Source organism: Psammomys obesus, unplaced genomic scaffold, assembly GCF_907164565.1.
Source record: "Psammomys obesus unplaced genomic scaffold, mPsaObe1.curated_primary_1811, whole genome shotgun sequence".
NCBI classification, from domain to species: Eukaryota; Metazoa; Chordata; class Mammalia; order Rodentia; family Muridae; genus Psammomys; species Psammomys obesus.
The window spans coordinates 1,784,201-1,807,172 of NW_026596225.1; the positions used below are offsets into that span (position 1 = coordinate 1,784,201).

The window sequence follows — 22,972 nt, forward strand, 5'->3', positions numbered from 1 at the left end:
CAGCCAGTAATCCCAACACTCAGGAGACCAAACTTGGGAGCTGCCATGAGCTAGAGGCCATCTTGAGCTACATGGTAAATTTGAGTCCAGTCTGGGCTATATCAAGAGACCCTGTCTCAGAAATAAATAATCAAACAAAATCTATACTCATTCTAAAAAGAAAATAAACAAAAGCACAAACATCAGCCCACAATTTTCTCTCTCTTAAGAAATGCTGTAATTCATATCACAAGTTATTGTTCTCTGAACTAGAACCTTGAGTATATTTAACTGCATTCAACAAATAAAAGCAACAATTGTGTGTTCTTTTGCAAAGTTGGCCCATAATTAATTAATCAACAAAAGTTATTTAAAATTGAGATCATGTGTCAAACTCACAGAAGCCTCACGTAAGAGAAAATTTCAGCCAACATCAGATAACCCAGCTTAACTATCTTAAGAATCAAGGCAACAAAAACAAGGTGAACCTATTAAGAGCAAATACTAATAACAGTTCCACAAGTTCAAGGTAGTCCCAGTTCAGAGTGCCAGAGAAGAGAAAGCTGTATGATGAGAGAAACCCTCAGGGCTGCCCTAAAGTATCTATCAAGGAAATACCTATTGTCAGGGAAACAACTCCCTAAATGGTTAAAATGTTCTGAGGAATTCTGGTAATGGTGTCTGATCCCATTAACCACACAGCAAACTTGCTCAAGTAAGAAAATACTGGGTAGAATGCTTAGGAAATAATGCCGTACACTAAAATGCTACTCAGAGCCAAAATACAAAATGTTAAAATGAAGTAGCAAATGGTTTCTCATTTACATCCCAAAACGAAATGCAAAAATATTTAAATGCATGACATATTTGAATGAAAGTGTTCTTACAGAACTGATCAATTCATACAATGAATGCATGTCAATAATAGGGGGAAACGCAGCATTCAACAAATAAATATCATGATATCTAGTACACAAATATTATCAGATATGTAAGCTTAAAACTCATAAGGACAAGAAAATTCTTATCAAAAGCCATCAGAACTGATAGATATAATAAACAAGCATTTTAAGTTATTAGTATAAAAGTACCCCATCTGGCTGTCTCTGACATGAACTCAGTGGCTGGCTCTTTCATGACCTCCCCCTTGGGGAGATGCAGCTTTGCCAGGCCACAGAGAAAGACAATGCAGCCAGCCCTGATGAGACCTGATGGGCTAGGGTCAGAGAGAAGGGGAGGGGGTCCTCCCCAGTGAACTAGGGAAGGGATCTAGGAGAGAAGAGGGAGGGAGGGTGGGACTGGGAGGAGATGAGGGAGGAGGTTACAGCCATGATACAAAATAAATAAATTGTAATAAATAAATGAAATTTAAAAATTAAATAAATAAATAAATAAATGAATGAATAGATAGATAAATAAATAAAGTTCCCCATCTGTTCATAAAGAAATAGTAAAGATATTAGGAAGCCCCCTAGCCAGACATGGTCGTGTGCATCTGTAGTTAGGAGGATAAACAAGAGGACAGAGTGTTCAAGGCTAATCTGGCCTACATCAACACAAGACCTTGTCTCCAAAGGCACAACAAAGATGCAAATTGAACTTCTACTTAGGAAAACTGAAATACAAGATTTTTAAAAAATCCACACTGAGTAAGATTTGTAAAAGATCAGATTACTAAAGGACCTGTATTAAAAGGCAGATTGTTACCTATGGACATTGTTAATTAACAAGGAAGTTCTGTAAGTATAAAGATATAAATGTACTATATGTAAAAAGGATGAAAGATACACCATGTCAACATTAGTCATGGGGAGGTTCAAGTATCTATGTTAATATGAGACAAGTTACTTACTGTCTAACACAAAGGGCCTATACTATCCTGGACAAAGAGGGTCATCTCATGAGAGCAATGGGCTGAGCTATCAAAGAATACAGGAATCCCTATGTCCATGTGCCTCAGAAGGAAGTCTCAAACAGCAAACACTAACAGTATTTCAGCAGACCAATCCACAATGAAAGCTATACATTTCAGCATTTCTCAACACTCCAGAAGATAAACAAACAGAAAAATCTGCAAGAATATGGAAGATGAATAACAACTAAGTGAGCTGATGATGATTTACAGAACATAACACTCAACATCTATGGGAGACACATTATTTCAAGAATAAAACTGTTTACCAAAATAGATCATATTCTGAGCCATAAAACTGGTTTTCTTAGGAAGCCTAAGAAAAATCAGGTCATGCAAAAAGTGTTTTCTGCTCAATGAAATTAAATTAGAAATCATTAATAAGAACTGCTGGAAGACCCTCCACAACCTGGACCAGCATTAAAAATCATGCCAACTACTGTCGACACAAGGCAACTCTGACCCCCAGCATAGAGTAACCAGTCAACCAGGACAGAGGGAACCTGGAAGGCATTCTGAATTGCAGAGAAATACACGTGCCTTATGTCTGAATTCGTGGGAGTCTGCTAGGGTGTGACCTTGGAGAACACAGGGAATTCACTACTTACTTAGAAATGACAGATACAAGCCTACAGATTTAAAAAGCAGAAAACAGAAAATCAGAAATAATTAAAAAGCAGAAATAAAACATAAAATCAAAAAATAGAAAAATTAAATAAAACTGAAGTTGCTTTTTGAATATGATCAATACGACAGGTTAAGAAAACAAGGAAACAAAAGAGAAATCATTACTAGATATTCTAAGCATTAACTAAAAAGACACAAAAGCCCTTGGAGAGAGGCTAAACATCTGTGGTTCTTAGGAGGTACAATGTAGCTCTGGGCTACAACTACTCACCAGGTTAAACAGCCTGCTCACTGCCAAGTGTTTGAACATAAACAGAAAGAGTAACGGTGCCATATTTTGTTGGTAGTGACATAAAATGACATGGCAATTCTAGGAACAGTCTCACATTTTCTTAACATTTAAAGTACAAGTACCATATGATTCAGTGATCTATCTGTGACCACATGCAGGTCTGACCACACGCAGGGGAGTGGGTAGGAGCTCCTGGAGGATCTGCTCCTGGCACTGAGGACTACACCACTCTCCTGCCAGGCCAGCAAAGAAGCAGCCTTGGCAAACTAGGACATCTGGGAAGTGGCCTGGGGCACAGCCACCTGCAACCATGCTACTGCAGTCCAGCTGCTCTCGGGACCACAGTCCCTCCCAGGACAGGAAGGACTACAGCAGGCACCCTGTCCTGCCGCTTCGTGAGCACTCCACAGCTGCCTCTTCTGCCCACTTGTCCCCATGGTATGAAGAGCTGAAGGAAGTTCTTGTGACTCAAAATTCTAAAATTTTCTGCCCTTTCTTTTTCTACACTTTTCGCTTGGGAAAGCATCAGCACTTCTGGTTTGTGGTTTTGGTTTTGAAGACAGGGAGTCTCTGCAGAGTCCTGGCTGTTATGGAACCAAGGGTCCCCAGCCCCTGTCCTTGATGCTTTAAAGCAGCCTTAATAAATTCTAATTGATGTGTATTAAAAAAGTTCTCATATCTTCATTTTTTAAAAAAATTAATTAACTTTTATAGTAACTTTAGCTTGCCTGTTCACCTTAGTTTGACATAGGTTCTCTCATTGAAAAGAGCTCACCAATTTGAAAGATGAGGCAACTGTTGAGTTCTGGGGGCGCCTCATCCCCATTTTCTCAGATCTGGGCCTGCACACAGACACAAAGTCTCCGGTACTAAGGTCAAGCTCAGGTCCCCAGGCTTTCACTGCAAGCAGGGCAAACGAACACACAACCCTCTCCTCAGGCCCACAGCAGCCCTTCTGTCTCTATCTCCTGAATACCATTTCTGTCTCTAATATTGCATGTGGAACCATACTTTAGACTACTGAAACCTGGCATCTGGCTGCTCTGTTTTAAGAAAAATACCTCGAGTGAAGTTGCAGAAGGCTTCTGCCAATGCTCACACAGGACTCTTGTTAGTACTTTTTTCACCCTGCTTTTTGTTGAAAAGCTTCCCTCTTCCCTCATGTCTCAGACCTAAGCTGAAAAACTCAGTCAAGAGAAGGTACTAAAAGAAACACTGAAGTCAACCTGAATCTTACAATTTTCAAGATAAACATAAAATAAACTCACCTTCTCTAACTATCTGCAACTCTGAGCAGACACTGAAAGAAACTCAACCATAATATCTGCCACTGTCCTATATGCAAGAAAGAAGTATAACAGAGTCTTATTTTTCTGGATTAGACATATTTCTGGAGTCTCCTTTATAATTAGTTTCTATAAAGAAAACCACATTTTACCATTAAAATGTGTATTTTTAATAACACCCCCCACAACTTCTCAGGAGGGAATAACTAAAGAGCCCAATCCACTAACATTGTATTATACTTCCATTTTTCCTTTTCCCACTGGCAGTGTTCACTGATCTCTGTAATTATTCTTTTCTCGCCACATAAGCTCATATTTTCACTACTGCCTAAGGATCTTACTCAGAGACTTAAGAGCCTGGCATCTTTTCCTTGCCCTTCTGAGCTGTAATACCAACATGGCGAGATGACACTTCAAGGTTATAATAGTATAGTAATGAGTCAGTTTCTGATTAAGTATGTGAACTCCAAATGACGACATAATATATCCTACTCATCTTAAGTACTGTTCTGTGTTTCAGGCTCCTAAAATTACTTAGCTAACATATTTTTTCCAACAAAAAAATATAGATACACATTTTATCTTTAAAAATAATAAGGTTAAAGCTTTAACTCACATGGACCACTATTAGATGGTGTCTTCCTACAAGATAATCAAGCTCAAAAAAGAATGAGAAATGATAAAGACGATCAAATAAAAGAAAGTGAAAGAATGGATGGAAAAGGAAAGTTACCAATGATGCAAATAAAAAGAAAGAAAAACCAACTACACAAAAGTACTAGTAACTACACTTACCATAAAAGAAACAAGTATTTTTTTAAAAATATATGTATCTGGTAAAAAATTTAATGGGCTATCTACTTGCCACATAAAATGTATAGATCCACTTGTGTATGTATATGTGTGTTTAAATCATAAATACATCTAACTACAACAAAATTACAATTTTTTTACTTAATAAATCAAGCAACCCTTGTTATATAATGAGAATTACAACCTCAATTCTCTCAGTTTTCACACCTGGAAAGTGCAGGGCTCAGATTTTGATCTGTTCTGGTTCTAAAATCAGAATAATAACCTTTTTATAGTTCTAGAGTCCACTGGCTTAAAACTTCCTAGAAAAAAAAAAAAAAAAAAAAGAAAATTTTCTAGAACCCAGCATTTGTTTAATAATCCAAAATATCTCATAATAACGTTCACACAAAAATCCTCCAGAAGTCCTTCACTGATGCTTTTTGGCATCCTTCAAGGCCTACCTTGCTCTCTTAACACTACTCCATCACTCAGAAGTATTTTTTCTTCTAAATATATGGAGATAATTCCTCAAACTTCTAGCATCATATTCTCTAATGCCAAAAAAAAAAAAAAAAAAAAAAAAAAAAAAAAAAAAATCAGGTCACAAGGGCTCTACTATATTCCTGTATCAAGATATAACTACCAGAAAAATACAGCTTCAGAAGACAGAACAGAAATGAAGCAATTCAATAATTAGATGGGAGACTAATAATGTATGGAAACTTCACCCACAAAGCTCACCTACATTCACAGAAAACAGGACAGCACATTGTGCTGAAATGCTAAGCCGGGGTCAATGACACCAGTAATTAGTGGCATCACCCCATTAGCAGTTGGGGACTAGAAATGACCCACCACCCGAGGCCCTCGGAATAAAGCCCAGGCAGTTTGTCTTCTAACCCTGCAACAGTAAGAGAATGTCCCCTTCGGTTGCGCATGGCAAGAGAGGTCAGTGGACAACCTTCAGTGTTGGTCCTGGCTTCCAGTGTTTCAAAGGAGGATCTCTCATTTTCGCTATTGTAGACATTAACTTTTCTAATCCCCGCCATGGTTATTCAGTCACCATAACAAAGTCCCCTTTCAGTTTCTAAAGGCTATCTGGCCCATGAGCGTCTGACGGATTTTCCGATTTCCACCTCTCATCTTTCTGCTGGAGCAATGGGGTTATATAACGTGCTATGAGCTAGCTCCCCAGACCTTTACCCTATTTTAATGATCATTTATGTGGAAGTTTGTCCTTACCTTTGAACAGATTTTTTTTTTTCTACCTCCAAGAGGGTCACATCTATGACAAAATCAAATTTTCCTCGGTTTGACCCCACTCAAGAAGCTATGTGAAAACATAAATGCACAGAATACCCAGATGCTGCTGACCTTGTGTCCTGCGGATGTCCTCTTCCTGAAGAGTCAGCCCTTGCGCTCTCAGCCTGAAGTTGTTCTCTCTTGTCTCCTGCAGAGTGCTGATCATCACTGCAACTCCAGGGTTCCGACGGCTTTTGATCTGAGTGCTTCCTGTCTCCTTCTCGCCTACCAGACAGGCTCCAGGATGTCAAACTTTCTTCACTGCTCTCTGGGGGTTTTCGAAAATCACGATGTAAAGGAGTCCGAGCCGCTAATGTAGAAGATAAAGTAGATGGTTCAAAATTTCTTCTCTTGCTGCGGGATGACAGTTCATCCTCATCAGAGGGTTTCAAGAATTTAGGTCTCAAATTTCCAGAATATTCTTGGCTTTTTCTTAGGGCAGATTCTCTTCTACAGGTTTCTAAAGACCCAGATCTCTTCCCCGTGTTAAGACCACGCAATGGACAGTTGCTGCCGCTGTGTGCAAGCTCTGTCTCGGAATGTCTGCCCTCTGCGCACTGTTCCAATGTCCCTAACTCCGGTGTGCCACCCACTTGACTACACTGTCCTCTGTCTGACAGCGCAGGCTTCCTCCACCGCTCCCATCCACAGTCTTCTCTTCTGTAGGCAATCTTTTCAGCTTCTTTTAACTTTGACTGGAATATTTCCATTGACTACAAGGGAGAACAATAATATATCTACAGTCAAGAAAGATTCAGTGTCTTGTCTCCCATGGCTCTGTGCCCTAATGCACTGTTAAATGGTACAATAAAAACACCCCACCAAAATAGACAGAAACATAAATACAATACACTAATAATGGTTTAAAAATACAAGTAGATAAAGAAAAATAATTAAATCAAATGAAAAGATTTCAAAGACACGCACTGAGCACAAATGCCTTGTATAAGTGTCACACAGACACGACAGACACAACTTCTAAAAAGTCATAATTAATACATACTGGTAACTTAAAGATTCAAGAGGCTACACTATGCTGCTAAAACTACGATCTTTGCGGGAAAAAAACTGTATAAAAATAAAAAAGACTAATGGGGAAAATGTTCAAGTATGTTGAATGAAATAAATTCTTAAAAAAATTAAATTGCCCAAGAAATTCTCTACAGTGGGAAACAGCAGTAACAGTAAGATGCATGTTTTAAGAGGAAAAAAAAGATACACGACCTTTGATTCTAGAGACCCTCATAACTATGTCGGTATCTCCAGACAAAAGGATGGGAGAAAAGTGTGGAGAAAAGGAGGATTTCTTGAACAGAAGGTTCGTTTTCAGCTGCTGGGGTGTGGTAGAAGATACCCAGTTTACTCAGATAAAAATCTTCCCAAAAACTGGACAAGGAAAGAAGCATGCAAGGGGAGTGCATTTACAGACAGGGCACGCAGCTAACACTTTGCCTGAAAAGAAAGAACACTAAAATGGCTTAAAACATATGCTGAAGCATAGTCACACTGCCAAAATGCTACAATAGATGAAACTCTGGAGTCTACCAAAATGCTAAAAGTCTTTATCTCTCCAGGTACACTACAGAGATTCTCCTGTATTATTTCAATTTTCTTCCAATGAGAAAAATGCTGCTATTACATCAAACATGCATTCATTTTAAGTTTTTCACACTTTGGTTTTACATTCATTATGTAAAACTTCAGAAGTTATAGGCAGGGCTGGCAAAATGTCTAAGTGGCTAAGGAGACTTGAGTTCACTTCCTAAGACCCACAAGGTAGAAGACACAACATGATGAAGGCCAGAGCTGACTCCCACAAGTTCTACCCTAAAATTTCACTCGGGCCTACTGCAAGTGCACATGACTGAGTGCACCCACACAAAAACGACTGTAGAATAATCCCTAAGGGGTATCCTTACACAATCAGAGCACGAAACTGTTTACAAGAAGATAAATCTACTACCAATTCAAATCTATATCTATTAACAATGTTTCATGTCTCAAAACAAAGACATTTAGTTTTTCAAATAACTATGAAAAAATGTATTTCTCTTTGAAATACAAATACTTACTCCATATTTTTCAGCTACAATATCTTCAAATTTTCTGTTTTCTTTTTGCGCTTGTTCCTTCATTCTTTGATAAGACTTTTTTAGCCAGCTTAATCCACCATCCTCTACTCCTGTAGCTAAATTTCAATAATAAGCATTAGTTATATTTCTTAGGTAGTTATTGTAAAATTATTATTTCCTATTTCTATCACGTCTAAAGTATAAAATTAAATACTTTCCTTGAATATTTATAAGTTATAACCACAATTAAAATTCACCGTATATTTAAAAGCCTACTTACAAAACCTACAAAGGCTTGTCATGATGAAAAAAAAGAGAAAGAAAACTACCTGTAAGTAAATACCAATTTAAAAGAACAAGTATTAAGGGAACAGGTGTAAACACATATAAAAACAGAAAGTTACAGAAGAATCAAAAAAGTTAAGGACTATTTACTTCTTGATATAAGGTCTTACTATGCAGCCCTAGATGGCCTGAACTCGCTTAGTAGACCAAGCTAGCCTTGAACTTACAGAGGTATGCCTGCCTCTGCCTCCTAAACCCTAAGATTAAAAATATGTGCCACTACGCTCAGTTTAAAAATTATTTTTAACTGGAAGGTCAGAAAAAATTTCATAGAATGAACTCAAAAATGAGTAGTATTTATTTGAAAAAAAAATAGGGGGATTAGCACTCTAGATATAAGGAATAAATGTGCACAGTGAAGAAAGATACCAAAGAAGCAACAGAAAGTGTAAGTAAGGAAGTTACAGAAGATAATGTCACTAAGTTAAACCTTAGCTGTTATTAGAAACTGTGAACATTTGAATGCCTTCAATAAATCTCTCTCCTGTGTGTGCTCGTGCATATGTTCATGTGTGTGTTGTATTTTTAATCTATACAAAGAAATATAATTGATTACTTAAATTAAAATGCCGTTCGTGATTTTCTCGCCCAATGAAGACCAATTTCAGATCCCGCCAGCTCTAGAGCGAAGAAACACACACAGGCTCTTGAAGACATGCACAGGAATCTTCATAACAGAACAGCCTATAGTAGCTCAAACATGGAAATGTCCATAACCAGATCATCCTCTTTTCTTAAATGGAATATTATACAACAAAGAGAATAAATGAGCTGCGGCTATTTACAACACCATGGAAGAACTCCAAATGTGGACCAAAAAAAAAAAAAAAAAAAAAAAAAAAAATCAAAGAGTCGAAAAGTATGACTCAGCTTTGATTATAAAATATAGGACAGTGGTTACCCCTCCAGGAACAGAGTTACTAAAAGGGGACAAGAACATTTCTAGGGTGTAGAAACTGTTGCTTCTCCAACTGTGTGCTGATTTTCATGACACTGTGACAATATTCGTCCTGCTTTGTATTTGTGGTGACTGTGGTAAGAAGATCACGGAGGGCTGGAGAGATGGCTCAAGACCATGCACTTTTCTAACAGCTGACTCAGAGCTCAGTTCCCATGCCACAGCAGTTGGCTCACAGGTGTCTGTAACTCTGGGTCCAGATCAGACAGACCTGGCCTGCATGGGCACCTGCACTCACATGCACATAATACCCTACTCCACGTGTACACAGAACTACAATAATTTTTAAGTGCAGGGAACCTTAAGAAAGAAGGGGAGATAGAAAGACCTGGAGGGGACAGGAGCTCCACAAGGAGAGCAACAGAGCCAAAAAGTCTGAGCACAGGGATCTTTTCTGAGACTGATACTCCAACCAAGGACCATGCATGGAGATAACCAAGAACCCCTGCACAGATGTAGCCCATGGCAGCTCAGTATCCAAATGGTATCCCAAGGAGAACAGGGGCTGTCTCTGACATGAACTCAGTGGCTGGCTTTTTGATCACCTCCCCCTGAGGGGAGGAGCCTTACCAAGCCACAGAGGAAGACAAAGAAGCCAGTCCTGATCAGACCTGATTGACTAGGGTCAGATGGAAGGGGAGGAGGACATCACCTATCAGTGGACTTGGGGGAGAGGTATGGGAGGAAAAGAGGGAGGGAGGGTAGGATTGGGAGGGGACTAGGGATGGGGCTACAGCTGGGATACAAAGTGAATAAAATGTAATTAATAAAAAATAAATAAATTTAAATAAAAAACAGCATGTATCCATACCAATATGCTCTTTGATCACCCTTCTCTTGCTTGAAATGATGGTAAGATTATTTAATGGTATAATAAACATACTAAAGAATGCTCAAAAAACTTGTTTTTAAGTTTAAAGACAAAACTAAAAGGAAGACAAATTTTTTACATTATATTCAAATTAACTGTACTGTTTTATTCAAATTTCAATATTTACTAAGTAATCTCTTCTAATATAATGTGGTCTTTCTTTACAGATCTAAAACACATTGATATTCAAGCCTAGATCTCTAATGATGCCACTTTTCATTCAAAAGGTTATTTTACTTTTGTCCTTTAAGTGTAAATTATATAGAGTAAGCACTCAAGGAACTTAGGCCAAATCTGCAGTCAGCATGGTGATAAGTGAAGAACCCAGAGCAATTAATGTCTTTATTAACGTCCCAGCTACATAATTAGATCAATGAGTCTATAGAACCATATTTGAAAGTAATCCAGTAACAACTATACATCGTGAAAATCTCAACTGTCACTAAGGTGTTAGCAATCCAAAGAGAAATACAGGAGAAAAAAAAAAAAAAAAAAGATTGCTTGCCCTAGGCTGCTGTGCAAAGGAAATGGGACAGGGAAAAAAAAAAATTCAGTCATAACTTAAATCCTAACTTTAAGAATATCTGTACATTACAAATTGTAATCGATAACATAAAACTAACAGTCCTACTAGTGTTACACTAGGGGATGGTTTTGTGCTCTGTGTATTCAATGCTTATTTCTGTGCCCAAATATTTGGCTGCAGTCCCCACATGGGCATTGTCATTATTATTAAAGAATCTCCTGTCTCAATGTTGTGTCCAACACCTCTGCCTGGTTAATAAAGGGCTGAACAGCCAATAGCTGGGCAGGAAAGAAAAGATAGGACTTGGAACCCCAGGAAAAGAGTCGCAAGAGAAGAGAAAGGAGAGAAGGTCACCATGAGAAAGTTGCCTTGAGGAAATCACCATGAGGACAAAGATGGAGCAGGAGCAGCCAGGGTGAGACTTAAGTTGGCAAGTAATGGGATCTGTGGCTGGAAAATAGCCGGACCAGCATAGTCAGGTTAGAACAGCTGAGAATCTGCCCAGCTATGCTGCTTAAAGCTTACTAGTAAGTTTAATAGGTCTCTATGTCATTATTTGGGAGCTAGAATGGGGGTAGAGAAACCCACACACTTTTTTTACACCATGCCTTTATTATTCGACCTCAAGTGGGACCTGCAATAGAAACAATAAACTACAAGAATATGGATTTATTAGTGTATATTAACTGTACAAAATAGTGACTTTCGTTGTGACATTTTCAAACATGTATATAATGTACTTGAATCATTTTACCCCTCTCATTACTAGAAACTGAGAAATGCCTATGAGACTACAAAAAAGTATAAAGATACCTTTAGTAACTGAGGGTATACAATTTTCTGATGGGAGACCTGTTCCACCGTCCTTCCAGTATGGATTCAGTTCTCTTTCTAGAAGTGTGGACTAGAACAAAATATTTTGAAAAGTTAGAGTGTAAAAGTCAACCCAGCATGAAGACGATTACTAAATAATTTGAGGTGCCTAACTGTCAGATATACAACCTTGACGAATCATTTAAAATTCTTAAGACATATTATGTAGGTAACATAATTTCTGACTCACATTCATGTGTCTTCACTGAATACCTACCTGTCTGAGAACCTTCAAGTCTAACTCAGACTTGGACAAGACATTCCAAAAATCTTGTCCTCTGAGGCTCCATATGAGTGGCAGCTTGGCTACAAACCAACACAACTACCATGCTTACTTTTAAAATTAGACTGGGAGAAAAAAGAAAAAACACTGACCATAGGACTCTCAAAATCATTTGGCCATAGTTTTCATTTGTTAATCTCTATTACATTCAAGATAAATTATAAAGGCAATTTCTGAAAGCCACAAGCTACAGCACTTCTATACTTTGTAGGTTTGTGTCTGTACCTCTTGGTTTATATCCCATCGTTTCTGGTCTCTAAGGATTTCCCATTGCTCTCTTGCCTTCACAGTGAAGGAATAACATAAACATGCTTGTTTAGTATTTCCTATGGAGTTGCTGTCTTGAAAGCATTCTTGTAACTAACTTAGGCTCAACTGTAATTCATGACAGTCATGTAACACACAACTGCTTAACTCCATTCACCTAGATTTACACATCTAGGTATATGCCTTTTACAAAATACATTCTATGTCTATGTGCCTATGTCTAAGTGCGTACATGTGAACAAGTGTACAGGTGCCTGCCCAGGCCAAAAGTATTGGCTCTCCTGAATTTGGGTTACAGGCAGCCCTGAACCACCCTCTGTGGGTTCTGAATGGGTCTAGGACATGATCTTAACTACTGAGCCATCTCTCCAGCCTGAATTTAGTACATACTTCTATAAAAATTACATACTCATTTTTATTTTAGGTGTACTTTATCTGTACGGTCTGCCTGTGTGTATGTCGTGTACCGCATGTGTATAGTGCCCACAGCGGCCAAGAAGACAGCAAAACCCTTGGAACTGGTTGTCAGCTGCCATGTAGGTGCTGGAAGCCCAATTTGAGACTCCCGGAAGAGCATCAAGGATTATTAGCTGCTGAGCTGTCTCTCAACCCCTAGTATCCTTTAAATAGCTTTCCTACAAGAAATTTATTTTTAAAGTATTTGTATCACATTTCTTAGTTCTCATTGTTAGCACACACCACTAGAAAAAGTATTTTAGAAATAAATTATCATTACAAATAATAAGGTATCTATAGGAATAAACAAACATAAAACAATGTATTAGTTTACTTAGGGCAAATTCAAAAATTAAAGCATTCAAACTGTTGTCTTACCTGCAGCAGCGCTTGGGCTTTCTCCTGCTCTATTTTCTGTAGTGTTTCCTTTTCAGCTTTGAGTGTTGATGAGGACACAGTTTTAACAGACATAAAATCAACAGTCATCCACTCATCCCGCTGTAAAAGAATGAAGCCATGTCAATCTATACTTACGAGGTGCTGTAAGGTCAGAGACTGCAGGCACCAGTCGAAAGTAGATGTTGCATGGCTAGCCACTCTTAAGTTTCTCATTTTTGCTGCACCTTAGTCTCTCCCTTCATAAAGTGGCCAGGAGGAAGTACTTATATTTCAAGTTTGTTTTAAAGAGTAAACAGAATAACAAGTATGAAGGGCAGCCAACATAGGGCTTGGTGTACACAATCAAAGACTAGCTCCTGTTCACCCTTTTTCCTTCATCTGTGGCTAAGTGGGTAATAAATTATATTCTTTCTTAGGTATATGAAACAGAACTCAAAATTTATTTGCTATTCAAGTATAAGCACTGACACACAAATTATGACATAAGGAGAAGAAAAAGAAAAGCTACAACTGACCTAGACAGATACAGGAGGTTCTGACAACGTAATAGTATTAGGTAAATCCCTTCAAAGAGGAAAACACCAACAACCATAGCTGACTAAGCTCTGAAGGGATGCAGCAAAGATGAGCATCTCCTTCTACAGCAGAAGAAGGCCTATCTGAATACCAGCAATTGGCATTTCTGTGGGAAGTGTTCATAAACTACTGCTAAAGTCTAATTCTTCTCCTGAAAAAGTTAAAATCACCAGTTTAACACCCATCTGTTCTTAGAAGCTACCATTTCTCTTTGACATCAGCTAGGTGCTCACCTGAATAACATGGCTGTCACATTCTTTTTCTGGCCTTTTGTCTTTCACTTTCCAGGTCTTTTCTTTGTCAGGTGTCTGGGAGGGTTGGGCCTCAACCCACTCAACTTCAGAGCTCTAAAAACATTTAGTGTATAAGTGACATTCAAAAATTTGCATACTTATATATAAAGTAACTACATTGTTAAGTGAAAATAATTCAGCTTCTTAAAAGAGATCTTTTAATTGGTTTCCCCTTTTAAAAAGTAACACTGGAGCTGGGTAGTGGTGGTGCACGCCTTTAATCCCAACACTCAGGAAGGCAGAGGCAGGCCTGTGAGTTCTAGGCCAAGGTCTACAGGAGTTCCAGAACAGCCAAGGCAATACAGAAAAACCCTGCCTCAAAAAACCAAATATAAATAAATTAAATAGACTGATAAATAGATACCTAGGTAGATAAATGTAGCACTGTAAAATCTTAAGAAATAACATAAAAATCCTATTCGGTTGAGCTCAAAAGACATAGCCAAATTTATTCTTCCTCTCATTTGTTATCCTCTCATGAGTTATACCAAAAATAAAATATAAACCTAGGAAAGGAAAGCAGCACAGCGAGGATCAATTTCTACCAACATTCTGATGCACTCAAAATTTGTCTTAGTAGCATTAGGGAAATGACACCCATGTAAAGGAGTTTGCTGTTTGCTCAAGTGTCAAATTTGGGGGATTTTCCTCAAGCTAAAACTGCAGAGCTCTCTAGTAACATCTAGGCTGGTTAGGCATTAAATACCACATTATTAGATAAACTATGACTTAGTCACAGTCCCTTATGCTCAACACTAGGCCAAATTTGGGAGTTTGTTTTCATGAAATATGTCAACCTATTCTCTATGTCAGCACAGTAATCAGTATCTTCACAACAATTATCATCCTGAATCCTACACCTAACTTTGTAAAGTGTAACTGTTTCATAGATAAAAAGCTTCCTAACATTAAGGAATTTTCCTGCATCACTTAATTTCCAACTGTGAGAATCAGCATGGGAATGTAGGTCTGTAAGGCTCTGAAATACTCTTCAGAGCTACTGAACTTGTATGAAATGCTAGGATTCACCTGTGTAAAATACCTTCTTGTGTACAGTTGGGAAACTCGGGCCAATGAGGGCATCAGAGCAAACACCAAAGCCAACCCTAGAACCTTTGCTGAGACAAAAATACTGGGCACATGTTTGTATGTGTGTTAAATGTGTAGTGCTTGTGAGTGGTTCAGATGCATGTGTGTGAGAGGGCACATGCCCATCAACATGAATGTAGAGGCCAGAAGAGGACACTGGCTTACCACTGCTCCACCACTCCTCACCTTATAATTCATGCTCATACCCTTGTAAGAGTATGAATGAACTAGGGAGTGGAAGGCAGCAAGCCCCAGAAAACCTCTGCTGTCACACAGTGCTTTAGTTAGGCTTGTGCAGTCATGCCAGCTTTTCACATGGGTGCTAGTGGTTGAGACTCAGGACTTTATGCTTGTACAGCAAACACCTTACCAACTGAGGAAAGTTCCTGAAAGAAACTTATGTTCTTCTAGTCCATAAAAGTCCTCAAGATTTCCTAAACATTTTTTAAAGATTTACTCGTCTGTGTGTGTGTGTGTGCGCGCGCGTGTACACGCATGCGTGCATGCGTGTAGAGAACACACACCACTTGTATATCCTGGAGTTGGACTATGGTTGGCTGTTGTAAGCCATCCAATGTGGGTGCTAAGAACAATGGGGCTGGAGCCCTCTGAAAGAGCAGCAAATGTTCTTCACTCCTGAGCTGTCTCTCCAGTCCCTTAAGACACAAGCATATCTGTCAAGTGACATAACCAGCACGTAAAATATATATAAAATAAAATAAAGTATCAACTGCCACCTGTTTCCCAAAGCAAAGCAGACTCTCCTCATTCATTCTTTTATACCTTAATCTGGATTTAAATGCCAGAAGTTATTCATACTTACATACATAAATTTTTTACAAATAATCTTAATATATATTATATATAATTATAATGTATAATATATTATATACATATAATTTCTGGCCTAATTCAAGTTTATACAGTCAATTTAGTACCTTGATCACGATTCTTTTTTTTTGATTAAATTTTTATTTTTTTAATATTAGTTACAGTTTATTAACTTTGTATCCTAGCTGTATTCTGCCCCCTCATTCCCTCCCAACCCCACCCTTCTTCCCTCATCTTCTCCCTACCCCTTTCCAAGTCCACTGATAGGGGAGGACCTCCTCCTCTTTCATCTGACCCTAGCTTATTCAGTATCTTCAGGACTGGCTGCAATGTCCTCCTCTGTGGCCTAGCAGGGCTGCTCCTCCCTTGGGTGGGTGGGGAGGTCAAAGAGGCAGCCATTGCGTTCATGTCAGAAATAGTTCCTGTTCCCCTTACCAGGGTCCCTACTTGGATACTGAGCTACCATGGGCTACGAGCAGGGATTCTAGGTTATATCCATACAAGGTCCTTGGTTGGAGATACAGTCTCCTTGTGGAGCTTCTGTCCTCTCCAGGTCATACTAACTCCTCCTTCTTTCATATGATTCCCTGCACTCTGCCAAAGGTTTGGTTATGAGTCTCCGTATCTGCTTTGATACACTGCTAGGTAGAATCTTTCAGAGACCCTCTGTGGTAGGCTCCTGTCCTGTTACTTGTTTTCTCCTACATCCAATGTCCATCCCATTTGTCTTTCTAAATGAGGATTGATCATCTTACCCCGGGTCCTCTTTCTTGTTTATCTTCTTTAGGTGTACAGAATTTAGTATGTTTATCCTATCTTATAGGTCTATATAAGTGAGTATATACCATGTGTGTCTTTCTCCTTCTGGGATACTTCAATCAGAATGATTTTTCTAGATCCCACCATTTGCCTGCAAATTTCATGATTTCCTTGTTTTTAATTGCTGAGTAAAATACCACAATTTCTATATCCATTCCTCCGTTGATGGACATCTGGGTTGTGTCCAGGTTCTGGCTATTACGAATAAAGCTGCTACAAAGACGGTTGAGCAAATGTCCTCGTGTACTTGAGCATATCTGGGTCTATGCCTGGGAGTGGTAGTGCCATGCACTAAAATGAGGATTTACAGCTTGAAACAGTTACAACTTTCTTTAGAAGACTGACAATTTTAGTCTACAATAAAGTAAAATATTTGAAGTTCCAGTTCCAGGGGTCCTGTCACAGGAATTCCATAATTAGAGTTTTTGTGTCTCATCATATGCTGACCAACCACTTGAGTTTATTAGTTTGAGCCACTGGGCACTCCATCAGCACAGTTCCAACCCAGACAATGGCAATCACCACCTGCAAACTTCAATTAAATAGAAATTAACGAAACCAGAATTCACCTTACTGATCCTTAGTTGGTTTAAGCAGTAAGTTCTATGACCACAGATGCCACAATCACTTTTGTCTATGCTAAGGAAAACTGAAAAGGCATTGTCAGGGTCCACCTTTTTATGAAAAGTGGAATTTACAACAAAACAAAATAAAACAAACAAATGCAAGACCAGGTAAGATTATAAAGCACTCACAATTCTAATTCCAACTGTTATTGATCAAGCTAATTCCTAGACCTAAATGTCTTATCACATGTTTGTATCTGAATGTTATGTCCCTCCCAATTTTTCATATGAGCTAAACTGTTTAGTTTCTATAACCTACAAGAAATTTTAACCAACACGTATCTCCCTTTCCATCCTTAAAACAGGGGTCTTAAATATGATCATCTTGTTACCTAGGACACCCATCTTTCCACTCCCCTTCCTTCCCCAATCTCTACCCACGGTACGTTTGGGTGCTACAGGAAAACCTGACCACAGCACTTATCTTTCACAGCTTCCTGTCACTATGATTTGGTCATCTCTCTTCCTTCCTGCTGACAGAACCCGATTTTGTCTGAGTAAGTAACCAACCCTAAACATTTCTAGGCCACCATTCTCGACACATAACCCTTCTTCTTGAAAATAGGTGTGAATATTTTGGCTTCCTTTCTTTCATCGGAGTCCTCGCAGGCGAGAGCTAGCTACACAACACTCTCTTCTTTTGGTCCAAAAGATAAATAAATAAAGAAATCCTACTTTGACAAATTGGATGCTAATTTCTATGAAGAAAACAGAAATATAAAAGAAAAACAGACCACAGTGTTTTAAAACTATTCTCCCTTTTTCTACAATACAGTCCTTCCCAACCATCTGCATGCACGTAGCTCTTCAACGCTGGTGTTCACCTTTCTGTTTCCCTGCACATCTTACTATCATCATGTCTCCAACCAACAGTGATGAGTAAACAGCATCCCATTTTCTGGACCCAACCATCAATCTCCAGAGGCAGTATTCCCCAAGGAACACCAAGCGTGTGACTTGTGGACATCTCCTATCTTGACCAGCAGTACTTTGAGGTCTCCTGCACCACCAGTCCTGCCCGCTGTCCCCTCAAGCCCACTGCTCTCCACAGCGGCAGGCCCCGTCCTGTGGCTCACTTACTGAGGAACTGTCAGTCGACTCACTCTGTTTTTCACATTTCTGTTTCTTGCTCTTCTTTTTCTTCTCTTTTTTTGAATGCTTGCCCTTTTTCTTCTTTTTCTTCACAGAATGTTCCTAATAATTTTAGTCAAGTGTAAAGAAAATTTAATTTTATCTAATTTTAACAGGAAAAATGCTGAATAAAAAGAAAAATCCATGCTCCAAAAAAGTTTACATCTTTCATGAAAAGAAGTGAAGATTATGACTCTATCTATACTTCAAGTATACGAAATTCTCTAAGAAACCTTAACATTATTTCTATAAGATAAGCAGTACTAATCAAAGGAGTAGCTCAGATTTCTTACCAGGAAAATTTGAGGAAAGTTTTCATTAAATTATTTGTATGTGACCAATATTATCAAATAAATATACAGATACATACATACAACTAGCTACTAACACATACTAAGCATTTAAAAATTTCTAAAACAAACAAACAAACAAACAAACAAATTTTTAATATTCTCACCAAAAAAGTGAGTGGATGATGTGCATATAAACTCCTATGTGTACACAGGTCAAAATATAACAGCGTATTATATAAATGTAAACAATTAACATTTGTCATAAAAATAAATTTTTAAAATCTCCACCAGTTGTGGGACAAATGACAGAAGGCAAGCTACTAAAAACTTGTAAAAAGAGAAAAGGCTTGATAGAAAACAAGCAAACATAAAACATGTACTTCCGGATCTAGAAGCCTCCTATAGACAGACCACAGATTTATAATTAGATCTACCAGCCCATATAAATAAAGTCTTCTCATACCATGATGAACTTGTGGTCAAAACAGACACTGTGCTGCCAGATCAAGTTCAACGGTGCCCACCACCTGATGGGAAGATGTTACTGACCACCTGAGTTCAGCCCCAGAACCCACAAGGTGGGTTGTTCTTGATGTGCACACATACCCATTCTCCTCCCTTTCTCTGCCTTCGTCCTCCCTCTCTTGCTCCCTCTCCCCAATTCTCTCTCTCTTACACACACACACACACACACACACACACACACACACACACACGAAGAAATAAATGTTAAAAAATGTTTCTCAATATTACCTTGAATAGTGTTTTTGTTCTTTGTTTTGTTTGTTTTAAGACGTAAGGCAGGCATAGTAGCACATACCTTGAATGCCTTTGATCCTAGCACTTGGAAAGCAAAGGCAGGCAGATCTGGCCTACATAACAGTTTCTGGACCAACGAAGCTACATAAAAACCCTTCCTCAAAAAACCAAAACCACAAAGTAAGTCATATTACATTAAGCATGTACGTTAATACTTACCTGTGAGAACTGCTCAATTCGCTCACTGACATCAGGCAGCATCCATGTGTCCTCACCTCGAAGTTGCTTCAGTTCTTTACGCCTTTGTTCTTTTTCAAAACTATCTTTGGCCTACAACAAAAGAATACAAAAGAGAAACTTATGCTTGATACAACTGCTTTTCTACTACAAAAAGAAAAATTGGTAGCACTTTCATATAAAGATTCCTAGTCAATGAATGACCTATTCTTACCAATAACTTTGCTTCTAGTAGCTGTAAAAAAGATTTTTTAAAAACCTATTAATAGCTTTCTTCAGGAATACCAATCTTTGGTAAATTTGGGTACAAATCACACACAGTATTCTGTCCAGGACTAGCCTATGACCTTCTTTCTCCCTGTCACTAATATGATTTGGAATCACTTTAAGCTCTATCATCCTTCTGGCTAGTTCTTTAAACTTTCACAAAAGTATGAAGCTAAACTTTTTTCCATGCCTTTAAAACAGGCAAAATCTTTACCCCAATACTTTGCCTGAGGGGGAAAAAAGTTATCCTCTTAAAAAGAAAGAATCATATTGGTAATTTCTAGTTATCAGTCAACAGCAAACAACGAAAGAAGTTTCTTCTGGTTCAATATCCACCTCTCACATTCCAAATCTGAGTGTGGTCCTTATCAAACTGTATGCATAGCCCTATAAAATCGTCACAGCTTACAAGGAGTTCCCTCCAAAAACTGCTTGAAATGCCAGACAACAGTGAGACCGGGAAATAATCCCAGCATGTACCTGTCCAAGAGCAGCTGCTCACTCACCCCGTTAAAATGAAACTGAAGTCATTACAAATTTTTCCTGCTGCTCTATCTTTTCTACTCTGCATATACATTTAGACTTACTACCTTTCAATTTTAAACAAAAGAAACCCCTCACCAACCACCCTGTTCTTCAATTCCAAAATTGCCATTCTCACTGCCACAATTAAGCAGCAATAACTTGTCAGTAAGGCAATGACTTACTTCTTCCACTTTTTATCAATTCCACACATTTCAATGTGAAAGGGAATTCTGTTTCCCAAACTTTGGGGTGGGCACATACTCTGAACCTCTGACGCTAAACCGTGTTTCCATTAGTAAGGGCTAGCCTAAGTGTGGGGTTGGAAAGAACAGTCAGGCAGAGGAGTCACCGACTCGGGGGTCCGCGCCGTCAGAGGTGCCGTGCACAGAGGCCGAGCAATCCGGGCGGCAGAAATGTCAGAATAAATGACCGAAAGGCTACGAGCAAGTGGGGCAGGCCACGGCACCGTGGGAAAAGCAGCCGCCTCCAGACGAGGCGAGACGCGGACGCGGCAGACGAGGCTGCCTGCAGACACCGCTTCTCCGGGAGTGGCCGCCGCGCGCGGGCGGCCCTCAGCACAAGCCCCGGCTTACCTGCCGCAACACCTCGGCCCGGGCCACCCGCGTCTGTTCCTTCCGCTCTTCGATACGGCTGGCGCTTTCAAACCTGACACCGAACGCCGCCATCGCTGCTGCCGTAAAGCGAGGAAGCCGTCAGGAAACCCCGGTCACGACGGTCGTGAGTCGGAGCACCCTTCCTCACCAGGACTCTTGAAAACGCCCAGCAAACCGCACGTTCCAGAAGTGTAGACCTCACGGTCTGTTGCCCGACTCCCTGTGAGCGTGCGCCAGGACGAAAGAAGCTGATCCGAAACTCAGAACGAAAAGACAAAGGGGGAAAATTGCTCTTAAAATTAACCTTCAGCCGGACGCGGTGGAACGCACCTGCAGTCCCAGCACCCGGAGGGGTAGAGGCAGGGGGATGTGTGAGTTCGAGGCCGGCCTGGTGTGCAAAGCGAGTCCAGGACAGCAAAGGCTACACAAAGAAACCCTGTCTCGAAGAAGAAAGAGAGAGAGAGAGAGAGAGAGAGAGAGAGAGAGAAAGAGATAGATTTTTAAAAAATATTCAGTGTTTTTCGTTGATTATTGTCTTTATATTTAAAATGGGGCTGACGAGTCGTAGGGTGCTCACTGCTTCCTGAAAAGGACCTAAGTTCGGAGAGGAACCCACATGGAGGGTCCCAACGAGCCCTTGCTCCATTTCCAGGAGCTCCTCCGCCCTCTTCTGGCCTCCACAGGCACTGCACCTGTGAGGCACTTCGGTACAGGCAGACAAAACACTAAAAAGACTTTTTAATTTCTATGGAGGTTGACACTTGGCGTTGCACAAGCCTAGGTACAGGAAGAGTCCTCATCACAGCGAGGAAAGATACCTTGGGTGTAAGATTATCTCTCATGAAGAAAACAGTGATTTCTTTGTGTATTTATTACATCTTGCATAAATAAACCTGTATCAAAAGACTAGTTATTATCTGTGCTTCATTTGATTGGCCCACAGGGATGGTAATAGGAAATTTGAGATAAGCCATTTCTGTTTCCTTTTATCTCTGGCAATTCAGCAAAATTTAAAATGCCATATTTCAATGTTTACAAACCCCTTCTTTCCCAAAAAGTGCTATTGTTTGGGAAGCAACACCTTGAATAGTTTGTGCATCTGAAGCAAGGGTAATCAGCCAACACAGAGTGCTCACCCATTACAAAGGCACTCAGAAGGCCATTCCATGAAGAGTCACAGGAAATAAAGATGTCAAGAAAATGAAAACTAGATCTTGACGCTTTCCTCCTTATTTCACCTGTTCGCCACCCCACATGCAATGGTGATGAGAGACCAGGTTGTATTGTTATCCAACACAGATCTGGTATCAGGCTCTGGCTAATAGAGGAAACTGTCTGTCGCCCCATTCACCCCACACCTGCCCTGATCCAACTGTGTAAGGAAAAACAGGTAAGGTGAAAGTCCTGCCAGATCTGCAGATGTTCTCTTGTGAGGACGGTCTAGGTTTACAGTGCTGAAGACTGACCGTCAGGTGAGCCTTGTATAGAAGCCACCCCGTGGCTAGGCTTTCACTGCCTCTTCTGCCTGGACATTCCGCCCTTCTCTCCACTCCCTCTCCCATCCCATTCTCTTCCCCTCCCTCCCTTCCTTAATTGTTGGGCCTTAGTAATAAGGGTCTTCCAGCTTTTATTCCCACCGAAAGCCTTAGTTTGTCATTCATTTTTCAGG

The 22,972-nt window shown here is 39.6% G+C and overlaps 1 protein-coding gene across 1 annotated transcript in view; it reads right to left on the reverse strand.

Annotated features, from left to right (window-relative positions):
• Nucleotides 1-21,375, reverse strand: part of Cwf19l2 (CWF19 like cell cycle control factor 2) — a 51,556-nt gene extending 30,181 nt beyond the window's left edge. The window contains exons 1-8 of the mRNA XM_055595868.1: nt 21,283-21,375; nt 19,880-19,990; nt 18,558-18,671; nt 14,053-14,166; nt 13,223-13,342; nt 11,779-11,869; nt 8,266-8,381; nt 6,266-6,906 (exon numbers count right to left, since the gene is read on the reverse strand). Of these exons, the coding sequence (XP_055451843.1) occupies nt 6,266-6,906; nt 8,266-8,381; nt 11,779-11,869; nt 13,223-13,342; nt 14,053-14,166; nt 18,558-18,671; nt 19,880-19,990; nt 21,283-21,375 (1,400 nt within the window). The remainder of the gene's footprint in view (nt 1-6,265; nt 6,907-8,265; nt 8,382-11,778; nt 11,870-13,222; nt 13,343-14,052; nt 14,167-18,557; nt 18,672-19,879; nt 19,991-21,282) is intronic.
• Between the last annotated feature and the right edge of the window lie 1,597 nt (nt 21,376-22,972).